Source organism: Bison bison, unplaced genomic scaffold, assembly GCF_000754665.1.
Source record: "Bison bison bison isolate TAMUID 2011002044 unplaced genomic scaffold, Bison_UMD1.0 scf7180017864329, whole genome shotgun sequence".
Classification (NCBI taxonomy): Eukaryota; Metazoa; Chordata; class Mammalia; order Artiodactyla; family Bovidae; genus Bison; species Bison bison.
Window position 1 is genome coordinate 6,436,650 of NW_011494901.1, and position 14,972 is coordinate 6,451,621.

The 14,972-nt window shown below is 44.4% G+C and overlaps 2 protein-coding genes across 4 annotated transcripts in view; one reads left to right on the top strand and one right to left on the bottom strand.

The window, feature by feature from the left end:
* PIK3R1 (phosphoinositide-3-kinase, regulatory subunit 1 (alpha)) overlaps positions 1-1,339 on the bottom strand; it is a 95,669-nt gene extending 94,330 nt beyond the window's left edge. Inside the window, exon 1 of one of the 3 annotated variants that reach the window (XM_010853600.1) lies at positions 1,119-1,339. The gene's annotated coding sequence lies outside the window, so the exon portion shown is untranslated. Of the gene's footprint in view, positions 1-201; positions 564-1,118 lie in introns of those variants that run through there. The other 2 variants (XM_010853601.1, XM_010853602.1) reach the window with 2 other exon arrangements.
* Positions 834-1,727, top strand: LOC104998459 (caskin-1-like). The gene has a single exon (XM_010853612.1). It carries the CDS (start codon positions 834-836, stop codon positions 1,725-1,727), a length of 894 nt encoding a protein of 297 aa, XP_010851914.1.
* Positions 1,728-14,972: the final 13,245 nt, after the last annotated feature.

Here is a 14,972-nt window from a genome sequence, read left to right on the forward strand (position 1 = left end):
CCCCAACCCAGTAAACTCACACTTATGTACCAGCAGTGCTGCAGCTACACCAGAGATTAACGGTAAACGTGAGAGCTTTCTAATATCAAACTACGTCCAGGGAAGCAGAATTTCCCCAAATCCAGTTCACACACATTCTGCATTCAACATGTAACAGCCATTCCGCTCACACCCTTTCATTACACGATCGAATCTGGTTACCAAAGTACATTTCTGCACTCGAGCGGTTGGCCTGAGCTTTCCTGTTCTCTTTGTCTTGTGATCTGCCGGGCAGTTTCTGCCCTTGGGAAGTGAGCGTGAGAGCTGTGGATTCCAGACAATTCCGCACGATCTTTCAGCTCGGGCTTGCACGCTCTCTCGCTCCCTCTAGCCGGCTCCATATTGCGGGGCCGGTCCCTCCAGTCTAGCCCCACGTTACAAAAAGCTAGATTTCCGGGCTATCCGAAGACCCCATTAAATCTGCCTCCAACAACCTGCCACAGGCCCGGCCGGCACCACACGCCGAGTTAGGGCCCCGGCGATCGGCCGCCCCGAGGCACACTTCCCCCACCCCGGAAGAGGAGGGAGGCAAACTTCGAAGGGCGGGGGCCGCGGGCGAGCTCCTGGGACCCCCGCCCGCCCCGGGGAAGTGCCCGGGCAGCGACCCGGCTGCAGCCGGAGAGCGCGGGGGAAAGCAGAGATCCAGCCCGCTACGCGAAGCCGGCGGTCAGGGAGCTCTTCTCCGCTGAAGGGCTCCGGAAAACTGCAGCCGGGCGACTGGGGGAACCCTCAGGAAAGTGTACGGTGACGGATAGGTGGCGGAAGCCCGAGTTCGCCTGCAACTCCGGGGACGAATGCTCCCGGCGGCGCGCACACCCCGCTCGGAAGAGGACCAGGGAAACGGGAGCCGCGAGGGAACCGGGAGCACGCGGGGACGCTGGCCGCGAAGGGAACCCGCGGCTGCCCGGAGGGCGGCAGATGCCAGCGGCAGGGAGGACGGGGGCCGGCTCGCTTCCCCCGGCTCGGTTCTGCAGAAGGAGAAGCGGCTGCTGGTGACAGGAAGAGAGCGGCGGTGGCCGCGCGCGCACGCACCGCCTCCCCCTCCCGAGCACACACCCGGACCCGCTGCCGCCGCCTACCTCCCCCGCCGGCCGGCTTCCTTCCTCTGCTGGGCCCAGGCTGCACCGGCAGCCTCTGGCGCGCACGGCTCCGATGAGCCCCTGACCCAGCTCAGACCCGCCAGCCGTTCCCGACCCGAGCGCGCCGTCTCCAACCCGCTGCCAGCCGTGGCCGCCGCTTCCTCCAACTCCGCTCCAGCTGCTCGCGACTCCTTTCCGTGCGCCCGCAGCTCCAGCGCCGGGCAGCGGCCCCGCCTCCGGCCCCGCCCCGCGAGCCCCGCCCCCGAGCCCTCGCCAACCAGCGCCCGCGGCTCCGCCCCTCTCCGCTGGCACCGCGCCCTCCGCCGCTGCCATTCACCGCGCGGCCTGCGAGCCCGGCGGCTAGCTGGGCGGAGCTCGGTTCCTGCCGACTCTTCCTGCGGCCCGGTTCGCCTTCCGCCCCCAGCCGCGGGGATGCCCTGGGCTACCCGGCCGAGTGCTCTGGGTTTTCGCCCGCCAGCCCGGCCAGGTTGCTTCCCGCCTAGGGCTGAGCCGGCTGCCGGGCGTCTTCGAGACCGGAGGCGGCAGGTCTGCGAGAGACCGAGGACGAGTTCAGACTTAGAAGCTGCGTCTCTAATCGCGGTGTCTTGAAACACACCCCAGCCTCTTTCGAGCCCCCAGCGTCCCAGCGCAGGGGTTGAGGCTGGGAGGACTCGGATTCCAGGCTCGCCAAAGCCGGAGGCCCTGCAGTTCTCGGCTTGGCCAGTGCGGCCGCGGGGGTGGGCGGAAAAACCGCGCCACCCCGCGTGGCGCCTCGGGGTGAAGGAGGGGTGAAAGGGTGAACCGGAGGGACGGGCGTCCGCAGCCTGCCTGGAACTCCAGGACCCTGGCTGGCACTGCCGCCCCCGGGAGCCAGGCGGGCCCGCCAGAAGGGCAGAGTTTTATGAGGAGGGCGCACGCTGACTGATCCCTCCCTGTCCTGAGATGACGGAGCAAATGTAGGTCGCTCAGGCAGACCGCAGTTGCTCGTGGGGTCGGTGGGAGAAAGCTCACGTGAACTGTGAATTCCTTAAATTTCTTAATTTTCTAATGCACATTTTTCAGCTAGTCCTCATTATTTTAGTTGCTCAAGAAAAATCTGCTGTTGATACAAACCTTCCTCTGACGATATGATGGGATGCCACCACCCGCTCTGTTCCTCTTTCGCCCATAAAAACATGTAATAGTCCGCCTTTTAAAAACCTCTTCCCAGATTCCTCTTTCTGCGGTTTCGAGACCTGCACCCGCCCAGTCGACTTGCCCTAAAGCCCTGTTCCCAATTTCCTTGCAAGAATATTACTTTTTTTTTTTTAAACCAACAACTTACTTTTCTCAAACTTTGAATTTGGTGGGGTTTTTTTTTTTTTTTCAGGTATTTTTTTAATTCCGTTGTTTTTTTCTTTTCTTTATTTTTAATGGACAATGGAAGTAGAGGAAGAATATCCTGAAATTTGACTGTCCTTGGGAAATACAGTCATCCCTAAAGGTGACTCACATTCTGATGGACAGCTTAGTTCTACTTTAGGGTTTTCAGGCCTGGCATTTTTGTTATTCCAACGTATTTCTTGAGGTGGAGATACAAAAGCAGACAGCTACCTACTGGTGTAAGAATCCACTTCATCTAAAAGTAAATATGAAGTTTACCAAGCTACATCATTCCCATGCATCCTGTGAAATAAAGGACCTCATACATTGAGCTTTATAAACGAAAGGAGGGGCCTCACCCTGTGACAGAATAATTTTATCCAATCCAATAAACTGAGATATAACTGCTATGACATTTGCTGTGTTTCCGTTAGGCATGGGCCGGAAGAAACCTTACCAGCTGTCTCCTTTCCTACATAATGAGTTCCTGGAAAGACACTTATATACTGCTCTAGTGGTGTTCTATTCTCCCTAAACTAAAAATAGCATGAAATCCTTGATCAAGCTTCTTTTTCTAGATAGACTTCAGCCACTTATTTCCAGTATATATGTATTTTTTCTATCATATTTGAACACAAAGCATAAGTCCATAGAGTGTTGCATGGAAGGACAATACGTCTCTCTTTCCATAAATTGAATAATTTTAGTCTTTGTTTCATCTCTATTAAATTGATCTCTTCACCATTTCACTAATATTCAAATATTTATTCATTTTCTACTAACTTGAATAATAAAAGCGAAAGTCACCAGAACAGCAATATTCAGATTTTTAAAAAATAACCTTTGCTTTAATCTAATCTTATCTGGACTCCCAAAATGTAACTGTTATAAGAAGTCATGTGGTGAGACCAAGAGCATCTCTAGGTCTTTGGACCTGCCATGGCATTACCTCTTGGGAATTTGTTGGAAATACAAATTCCCTCTCAGAGAAATAGACATACTGGGGGTAGAGCCTGTGAATCTGTTTTAATATGCCTTCCAAGTGGCATGCTAGGGTGTGAGAACCATTGCTCCAGGCCTAAGGCATCTGGAAACACACACGGAAACCACTGCAATAAAATGCTCAAATAAATGCGCAAACACTACCTTTCAATCAATAACAGCCGAACTGGTGGCTGGCAGCAGTGCCACCATCAAAGAGCTCAAAACGTCAAAGGAGGTACAGTTCTCAAAGGGAGAGAGGATTTATCGTGTGGTGACACGATATTATGGTTGGTGAGAGCGAAGGTGGCTCAGAAGGCAGACCTACAGGGCTCAAGGACCCCCAACACTGAAAGGCTTTCAGAGGCCACAGCAAGCTGAGAAGTACCCTCCTCAAAGAGGACCAGTAGGATATTCTCGTTTGTTACCATCACTCCAGCTACTTCAATGACAGGAGTGCTAGAATAAGCTTCTGTTAGGACTTCCCTGGTGGTTCAGTGGTTGAGAGTCTTCCTGCCAAAACAGGGGGCGCTGATTCAATCCCTGGTGCAGGAAGATTGCACATGTAAGCCTGGGCCTCACAACGACTGAGCTTGTACTCAGCAACGAGAAGCCAGTGCAATGAGAAGCACGTGCACCACAGCTAGAGAGTAGCCCCCACTCGCTGAACTAGAGAAAGCTCACGTGCAGCAGCAAAGACCCAGAAGAGCCAGAAATAAATAAATAAACAACTTCAAACAAAAAGAATAAACTTCTATTAGACGTGAAACCTAAGTCTGTCATTCAGGGTCAAAATCAAAATTAAACAAGAACAAATGCCTTCAAGCCTTTGTCTTAAAGCCCGCAGCATGGGCACTATGTAGGAGCTTGCTAGATCTGCAGAATCCCAGACCTGCTGAATCACAATCTGCATTTTAACGAGGTCCCCAGGTGTTTTGTATGCAAGTTAAACTCTGAGATGCTTTTAGACCAGTCCTCAATTTTGGAATTGCCTGGGGAGCTTATAAAAATCCCAATGCCTGGATTACACAACAGATTATATCAAAATCTTTGGGGGTTGGAACAGAGTCATCAGTAGCTTTTAAAGTTCTTCATATGATTCCAGTATTTGAAGCCAGGTTCAAGAACCACTGTCTTAAAGGACCCAGGTGGGAAAGGTGCCACAGGAAAGCCAACTGGGGAGAGACTGGAGCCTAAATGGCTGGTCTTAAAAGAAGCAGCTGGTACTAGAGTTTAGCTGACTGTGGCCATGCAGGAATGTGAGCCCAGATTTGCCAGGCCTTTCAGAGAGAAGTTGGAAATCCAGATTTTTTTTTTTTTAATGGGCGATTTCCCAATTATTAAATGCTGGCAATTCATTCAACATTTTTGAACCCTGGGTTTAGGCCACATAAGAGTTATGACCACCAGTTTATAGTTTTATGATGATCTATGACATAAAATTAAGTGGGCCTAAAAAAAGAATAAAAAAAGAAAGAACACCCAAGAAGATAATGAACTTGAGGTCAAACTGTTAATCTCAAGGCTCATGTATTTTGAATCTTCTGTTCCCTACAACACCAAACATTTGCAGGAATTCAATGGCTGAGAATTGGTAATGGGTAAGATACCAGTGCTAGCAACCTTGGGGCAAAATACTCTGACATTTTGCCCAATATTTTTATTTTCCCTATCTCCTGCCCTGATAACTAAAATGGGAGAAAAATCAATCTTTGTATTATTTAGCTTAAAATTTTCCACTCTTTGTGAGCTACCCAGGTTAAACACATATTACAAGGAGCATAAAAAAATTATTGGCTGAAATAGTACTTCCTAGCAAAGGGAGAATTCAGAAGGCCAACAGATTGAGAATTCTCATTCTACTGTTTCTGAGCTTGTACATGCTGATAACCATGTTGAAGGATCAGAAGGAGAGGCAATTTCCTGACTGTACCCTCAGTGAACATGTCAGATCATCATCACCTGTACTCAGAGTTCTTTGGTCATAATCTGTGGTCTGGGCATTTCTTGTCTCTTTCAGCTCTTTAGTCCTCACACTTTAGGAAGGAAACTAAATAAATCAACCAGTATGCAATGGAAGTAAATGAGCCACCTTAGTAATAGTTTTCAGTTAATTCTATTCTGTATCTGCTCTCAAAATCCCCTGTAATAAGAAGCTGGATTTTAAAAAAATTAATACGATAATCTAACTTGAGTTGATAAAATATGAAACATGCAAATGAGATTTTGTAGCTATTTTCTTTAATGCCAAGAACCACTTGTATTTTTGTATAACTCCAGCAAATAATAGACTTCCTGGTACACTGTGGACACTCAGTAATGGAGAAAGGTCTGGAAGCTTAAATGAAACAACTGGAAATTCTTAATTTGTGTTACTGTTAAAGCAATAGAATGCAAAGGTTGTTCAGACAGAACCTCTGAATGTCTAAGTCAGAACCAGATTTGAGGACAGAGCAACTGGACCATTAATGCTACTAGTCAGTGAGTGGTGCTGAAACATCACCAGGCCTGGAGCAACTGGAAAGCTACATGCAAGCAAAAATGACCCTTGATGTTAGTACCCCACTGAATATGGGGTATTGACTGAAAATGGATCACAGATCTACACTTAAAAATTGAACTATAAAACTTCTAAAAGAGAACATAGGTTTAGGAAAGAGTTCTTAAATACTAGGACACAAAAAGCATGAACTATCAAGAGAAGAAAATCAATAAATTGGATTTCATCAGAAACATTTGTTCCTCAAAAACCACTCATGAAAATAAAGAGCCACATCTTGGAGAAAATATTTGCAAAACATATATCCAACACTGCTGCCGCTGCTGCTAAGTTGCTTCAGTCGTGTCCGACTCTGTGCGACACCATAGACAGCGACCTACCAGGCTCCCCCGTCCCTGGGATTCTCCAGGCAAGACCACTGGAGTGGGTTGCCATTTCCTTCTCCAATGCATGAAAGGGAAAAGTGAAAGTGAAGTCACTCAGTCGTGTCTGATTCTTCACGACCCCATGGTCTGCAGCCTACCAGGCTCGTCCATCCACGGGATTTTCCAGGCAAGAGTACTGGAGTGGGGTGCCATTGCCTTCTCCATATATCCAACACAGGACTTGTGTTTAGAATAGGTCAGGAACTCTCACAACACAATCATATTTTTTTTTAAAGTAAACAAAACAGTTTTAAAAATGGACAAAAGATTTGAACACTTTACCCAAGAATAAAGTGCAGAAGCTCAGCATCTTTAGTTATTAGGGAAAAGCAAATAAAAACCACAATAAGAAGGGATTCAAATAGATAACTTGCATGCAGCGTTGATAACAGTGCTGTTCGTAATAACCAAAAGCTGAAAACTACACAAATGTTCATGAACAGATGAAAGGCTAAACAAAGTATACTGATGTGCAGTGGAATATCATTTGGCCGTAAAAAAGGGAATGAAGTCCTGACACAGGCTACAACGTGGGTAAACCCTGAAAACATCCATACTACACAGGGTGGGGAAGCTGGAGGGATGTTTCATCCTGCCTTTGGAAAACCTTACCAAAGCGTCCCAGGCACCTGATGGGGAGCACCCGTCCCCCATCAGTGAGCCGTGTTGTTTATATAGCCCACCTCACACGCCTTCCCTTGGTACTATTTCACTTGTACTCTTTGATTCCCTTTTGTGTAGGCTCCTTGAAGCTTTGTCATTTTGATTAAAAATCGTTTACAAAGCTTACAGTATACTTAGTTAGCTTTCAGCTTTCTGAGCTAACGTCACATTCCAGTCCTTCCAGTTTTAGAGACTAAAATGTAGTCACCTTGTTTAGACTTGGGTGATATATAAGATTTTCTCCATCACCATCAACAGACTCTCCCTCTCTGGCTAGTTGCTCATATGTTCATTGTTAATATGGATTTCTTTTTCAGAGGGTCCCCTTTTCTGAAGTTTGGAGCCACCTTTCTCCAACAAAAGCAACCTCTTTAGATCTATAAACATGAGTCGGTTGACCTAAGGAAGCAATTCTGAAATGTTCTATGTTTTTTAAATTTAAAATGGGCTTGCATTTGGAAAATGACAAGAAGTGTAAATACGATGAAAAGCAAGCTGATAAATTGTATTTCTTGGTGATTCAACTAATTGGAAATTTCACCCATAGTTGATTATATTCTACACCCAAGCTTTGAGCACTGGCACAAATTGTTAGGGTGCTGTTACAGCTGTCTGGGTAAAAGGATTGGCTTAAATATGCTCATGTTGGCACTGCCAGCATAAAAATTAAGGGCAAAGTCACACTGATAGATAATGAGCCCTTTATCAAGGAAACTGTGTTGGACAATCTCAGTCCTCAGAAAGAATTTTTCAAAAGAAACCCCAGCCTTTGTTCCCTCCACTGGAGGGGATCCAGAACTGTCAGTCCGAGCCCCAAGGATTCAGACAGCCTCACAGAATAAAGGAAACCCATTACCATCAGCCTCTCCAGTCTACTCTCCACCCCACTGCCTTTCCTCTAGGTCTTGCAAAGCTGGGTGTGCAAAGAAAACGCTTTACATCAGGTAAGGCTATATTCTGACAGTACCAATTTTCTAAAAGTAGTTAAAATCTTTTGTTGGGTGACTGTATCCCAATGTTAACAAGGATTTCCTCTCTTCAGTTATGAGCAAAATGCATTGTGAAGGAAAGACGACTCCTTATTTAGGATGGTTTGGGAGGACATGAGCTTCTTTAACCATGGATATGTTTGAAACATACATCTTATGCTTTCTGTTGTAAAAGGGAGCCATGCTTATGATGGCTTTTGTGTTGGATTGCAACGATTCAAGAGGGCTTGGTCATGAATTCTTTCAACTGATGCATCTGCTTTACATTGTAGGCAGAACATGCATCATGATTTCCGTTTTACAGATGAAGAAGATAACTTGGGAAGGCTATGTGATTTGACCCAAGTCTCATAGATGGAGAGCAGCAGAATAAAATCTTGGCTGGGGCTTTTTAACTGTAGGACTGCAGCATATGCTGCCTTGTTCAGTAATACCTCCCTTTTGGTTAATGTGCTCCTTATCCTCAATCTGTGATAAGTCACTTCTAGGCAACTTTCAATCTAACCATTGCAATTATCAGCTAATCTATCATCACTACAAATCCAGGAGAAACTTTGCTTCTGTTTTATGTCTTTTAGCCATGAGGTTTGAGGGATCTTAGCTCCCTGACAAGGGATTGAACTCACAGCCTTGGAAGGCCGAGTTTAAACCACAGGACCACCAGGGAAGTTCCCTCAGGATCTAGGCTGATCAGAAAACTTCACACCTCTGGGAACACCTCATTTGCTTCCTTGGGTAATCCTGAATCACAGAGTTGGCAAGTACCTGCTGCATCTATTAGGTTGGTGCAAACGTAATTGTGGTTTTGGACTGTGAATTTTAAATCATTATAACTAGATTAAACACATCTTTATTAACCAAAATAGTAACCATTACAATCAACACATTTTTGCCAATAAGAAATAAACTTGTTTATGCCTATATTGTAAAAATCCGTGCTTCAGGATTTGACAAACACTTGGAAAGCATTTTCTGCATCCTGCTGGTTGTGGAAGAACTTTCCTGGCAAAATGTTGTCAACATGCTTGAAGAAGTGGTGATTGGGCCGACAAGAAGTCAGGCGAATATGGCAGATAAGGTAAAACTCTGTAGCCCAATTTGTTCAACTTTTGAAATGTTTGTTGTGCGACTTGTGGTCAGGCGTTGTCGTGGAGAAGAATTTGGCCCATCTTTTGACCAATGCCTGCTGCAGTTTTTGGTTCATCTCATCGATTTGCTGAGCATACTGCTCAGATATAATGGTTTTGCCAGGATTGAAAAAGCTATAGTGGATCAGGTAGATCAGATGGGCAGCAGACAACCAAACAGTGACCATGACCTTTTTTTGGTGCAAGTTTAGCTTTGGGCAGTGCTTGAGAGCTTCTTCTTGGTCCAACCACTGAGCTGGTCATCACCAGTTGTCATTTAGAATCCAGTTTTCATTGCACATTACAACCTGACTGAGAAATGGTTTGTTGTTGTTGCATACAATAAGAAGATAACACTTCAAAACAATGATTTTTTTTGATTTCCAATCAGCTCACAAGGCACCCACTCACTGAGCTTTTTCACGTTTCCAATTTGCTCCAAATGCCAAATGACCATAGAATAGTCAATGTTGAATTCTTGGGCAACTTCTCCTCTAGCTGTAAGAGGATCAACTTCAGTGATGCTCTTAGTTGATCATTGTCAGCTTCCAATGGCTGGCCACGATGCTCCTCATCTTCAAAGCTCTTGTCTCCTTTGCAAAACTTCCTGAACCACCACTGCACTGTATGTTCGTTATCAGTTCCTGGGCCATATGTTGATGTTGTGAGTTGTCTCTGCTGCTTTACAACCCATTTTTAACTCAATAAAAAATTTGCTTGAATTTGCTTTTTGTCTAACATCATTTCCCTAGTCTAAAATAAATATAAAATAAACAGCAAGTAATAAGTCATTACCAAAAAACAGAAAGTGAGAAATGCACATTAAAATGATGTATAACATAACCACATTTAAGAATGTATTCCAATATCAAACAACAAACTTCAACAATTCAAAACTGCAATTACTTTTGAACCAACCTAATAGTTTAACTCTGTTATATTTCAGAGAAGGAAACTGAGTTTCAGAGAGGGTAGATAACTGTCTCCATAATACTGAGTTAGGTGATGCTCCAATTCACACAGCCAATTAGTTACAGAATCATGACAAGAACCTACATCTCCTAAACCAGCTGTGGGCCTTACTGGTCTGGCCCATGGCCTCACCGGTATGATTCTGGTTTAGCTGGTGCCTGGTAAGCACTTGCCAAGTGTAACAGGTACGGTTGACTTATGGAAGACAAGGTTTATGACTCGTCTACATGACTACAGGTCTGTCAACAATGGCCTTGTAAAATATTAATAATCTTGTACATAATTCAGGCACTGAGCCACATGAAAAAATAGGAGGAACCATGCAGGCTTATGATGCAATCTAAGGACAAAGCTTCTTTAAATGTGAAATGCTATAAAAGACTCTACCACACAATTCTGTGGCAAAGAAATGGCAATTCCTGCTATTTTTTCAGTCACTCAATTCAAAAGGAAAAAAGAATATGTACCCATTTCCCAAACCATTTACCCAGCCAAAAATGATGGCACATACCCTCTCTACACCCAGCAACACCACCATCTCCCTTCTGCAGACCATGTTGGACCACATTAAAACTGTGTCCTGACATTCCCCTCATGCAGGAGACATTCCCTCACCAATCCTTGGTATAATACCAGAAATCTGTTATTCTACACATCATGAGACTCAGTACCTTCTTTTACTGGCCATAGTTCATGGCACATGGGATCTCAGTTCCCGGACCAGGGATCGAACCTGCAACCCTTGCACTGGACACACAGAGTCTAAACTGCTGGACCACCAAGGAAGGCTCAGTACTTTGACAGAGGTGGCTTTGTCAAGCTTTTCCTTATTCATCCTCTCTTAGCAAGGGGTTCAGAAACTTCTTGGCTTAACAATAAGGCTACCCTGCAGAAGGTACAAGACCATTCATCTTAGATTCAGGTGGTATCCTACAAGAGGGCATACGAGCCATTCATCTGAGGCAGGCCAAGCTCATATGCTTTTGCTCTAGTAAGAAGCTTTGGAGACAGCTGTGACTGTCCACCAGTAGAAAGCTCAGAAGAGATGAGTTTCTGTCCAGGGATAGGTCTTTCTTCACCTGGCAGGCCAGTGGCCCTTGCCTTAGTAACACCTCCCTGCAGAATAGGTTGTTGGGCTAAGCTCATCAACAGAAAGACAGTGTGCAGAAACATAACATGAATTTGAAAAGAGGGAAGAGAATAACCGCTAACCACACTTCTTATGAATCAAGCACTGGTCTACATGCTGTACACATAAGAATTAATTTCTCCACTGTGCCATCTCTCCCACTTTGCAGATAAAGAAACTGGCACAAAAAGATCAGGGACCTGGTACAGCTGAGTTTTGAACTCAAGCAACTTGGTCTCATACAGCATCTTCTAAACCAGGGGTTTATAAACTCTATCTTGCAGGTTAACTTCAGCCTACCACCTATTATCGTAAATAACTCCCCTTTCTGTGCAGCTTTTATGCTCACCTGGCAGAGTTTGTAGTTGCAACAGGGACTGTATGACTCACAAAGCCTAAAATTGTTACTAGCTCTTTACAGAAAGAGTGTGCTGACCCTTCTTCTGAATTATACTGGAGGAGGGAGAGGGACCGTTCTCTTCATACCTTTTAGAATACAAACACATCTGAAAGCTGTTATTACATAGACTAACATGCAATATCCGGGAGAGAGTTTAGCATCTAATTCTTTCCCATTTGTCTTAAAGGTGAGGAAACTGAGGTCTGGGCACATGAGAGAAACTGACCTCCAGATGACACTGATAACAGCAGACACGGATCCAGAATCTAAATCCTCAATTCGCTGCCCTGCTGTGTTTGAGACAACACCTCAATTTTCAGTTAGCGCCTTAGCAGGAAAGAGTTAAAGATGAGTTGAGAGCAAGACTGGAACGAATCAGAGCGACCCTCCAGAAGATGGAGAAGGAAGTTAAAGGTAAGTAAAGAGAGGCCAATAGGGAGGAAACTCAGTCTGTGCTGATAAATGTGTGACCCCATGAGTATAGTTCATGGAATTCTCTAGGCCAGAATACTGGAGTCACTAGCCTTTCCCTTCTCCAGGGGATCTTCCCAACCCAGGGATCGAACCCAGGTCTCCCTCATTGCAGGTGGATTCTTTACCAACTGAGCCACCAGGGAAGCCCGATGAAAGTGTCTGGAGGCAGTTATTTCACAGTTTTGTCAGGGCAGCAGGGCAGGGCCGCTCATGCCTGCCTGGATTCCCATCCCTTGACTTCTCTTTGCAGCCTTGCACATTCCAGTTTTCTCTGAAGATTGTTCAATAGTTTGGATGTTAACTGTGACTCATTAAAATAAAAGTTTCATTAGCAGCACAAAAAAATTAAAAAAAATAAAACTAATGTAGACTGTCTACTGGACTCTCAGAAGTAGAAGTTTTATAAACGGTATTAACCATGCATTCGTTTAATTCTAACTGGATGGTAAATGCCTTGAGGGACATTCCAAAAGTCATGAATACATGAGTATGGTCTACAAAGAGGGCCCCACCCTGAGAAGTTAGAATGCAAATATCGACCTGATCACTTCCTAATGTTGTTCGAGGCCCATCCATAAGAAAGCCCAGCCAAAATCTTTATTTCTGATCATTTTCATCACCCGTCATATGCAAAGTCCTCATTTTATCTTAGAGCTTCAAAAGAAAACACTGTCAAAACCAGCTTCTTCCTGACTTGTCATTTAATATGTTCTCCTTCATTTCCAAGGGAACAAAGTACATATTTTCCCAAATGCAATTGAAATTGCAACCCCTGCTCCTTCTTTTAGGGCTTTGGGGAGTCAGTGTTAATCAAATATTAATGAGAATCAAAAGAGCTAGAAATTGTTATATAATTTTCCATCTACAGAATGCAAATGATGTTTCAAATCAGCATAATTTTACAGTTAGTGCATTGCTTTGTTGAATCCATTCAAAACCTTGTAGTCCGGATCATGAAAAGTGTTAGTTGCTCGGTCATGTTCGACTCTTTGCAACCCCATGGACTTTAGCCTGCCAAGCTACCCTGTCTATGGAGTTCTCCAGGCAAGAATACTGGAATGGGTAGCCATTCCCTCTCCAGGGGATCTTCCTGACTCAGGGATTGAACCCAGGTCTCCTGCATTGTAGATTCTTTATCATCTGAGCCACCAGAAAAGCCCAGTCCAAATCATATACATTCAAATACAAATATACTGGTGTAATCACTATCTAATATGACATTCTCAAAATTTTGGAAACTTCAGATGTCATGATAGCGCCAGTCCAAAGAAATAAAATATTTTGTAAAGTATCAACCTTTTTGAAACTCTTCTCAGATGGAGCTGATGGCTCACATATGTGAATTTACTCAGTTGGGATGGATTGGAAAACTTGCACTATTTGCCTAACCTCTGCTTCTCCAGGATTTGCAAGCCTGGTACTGATGCAGTACCCACGGGTTATCATAGGAGCACCCATTTCAGCCAGAGTACAGTGGGGTTTATGAATCAGTGTGGGAGGACCATCCCCTTTTCCTCAGCTCATACTTCCTGGCCACAGTTGATTGGTCCAAAGGAGGACATGTGGCTCAACTGAGCCAATGAGTTCCTTTCTCAGGATTTTGGATTTTGTGATGAGTCAGTCAGTCTGAGCTCTAACATTTAAAGCTCCCAAACTGTCTGTTACCCTATTTTCTTTTATGCTGACATGAAATGTCATGGAAGCTGGTTTGTGAGGAGAGAGAAGAACAAACAGCTTTTGCAGAGAGAGGGAACTGAGGAGAGCTACCATGGAGTCCTGACTTCCTGATTTCAGCTTTTCCTACAGATTCAAATTTGTGTCCATGAGATACCTTTATATCATTACAACAAAATGTTTTTTCTATTTAAGTTTATTGGAGTGGGGCTTCTGTCACTTGGCATTCTATGTCTTAATAAATACACAGTATTAAAAAATTTTAAGGAGATGAAATAGAACTATGCTAGGGAAATATGTATATTTACTAAGAAAGCTTATTCACTCATAAGTAAGCTTCTTCTAGTAAATTGAAAGCAGATTAATAAGGCAAGTGACTTGAACTTAGTAAGTGCTCAATAATTTTGTTGTTGTAGCTGTTGTTTGTTTTAATGGATAATAAATAGCCAGGACTGGTGAGTGACATATTGATCACCTGGAGAAAAGAGAAGGAAAGTATGCAATGAAAGCATACTCCACAGGCCACAACTGAAGACCCGCACTCACTCTAACCATGTCTGGGGCTAGCTTTTGTCCCTGTCTCAATAAAGAGGACAATTATCTAGTCTGCTGTATAAGCAGAACCCCAGTAATCATCTCCTTTTCTCCTGTACCAAGTCCATCATTTCACCATTCCACCAGTCCCAGTTGTTCAATCGAAGAGAAGTCTCTCATCTTTACCCATTTCTTTTCATTTCCACTGGATTCTTTACCACTAGCACCATATGGGAAGCCCTCCATTGCTGCTACCCTAATCCAAAGTTGTTGCATCATTTACTTGTCACTCAACTGGACTCCTTTCTGAAATCTTTACTTCCTAGCATTTCTTACTCCATGGTTCTAGCTAAAGGATGCTTTTTGAAGTGTAAATCTGATGATGACATCCATCTCCCCCCAAACACACAATATATACATCTTTTAAATGTTATATTGTTTCCTCTTTGCTGCAGGGCAATGATTCTCATTCTGAACTTCACAATAAAATCATCTGGAGGCCTTACAACAAGCAAACACACAAGCAAACAAAACTTAGGCCTGGGTTTCACTTCCAGAAGTCTGGATTGAATTGTTCTGGAGTGGGATCTTCTGATCAGTATTTCTAAAACACTCCCTAGGTGA

Excerpts from the sequence above, each read along its gene's own strand:
- LOC104998459 (XM_010853612.1), top strand. The coding sequence starts at position 834 with ATGCTCCCGGCGGCGCGCACACCCCGCTCGGAAGAGGACCAGGGAAAC.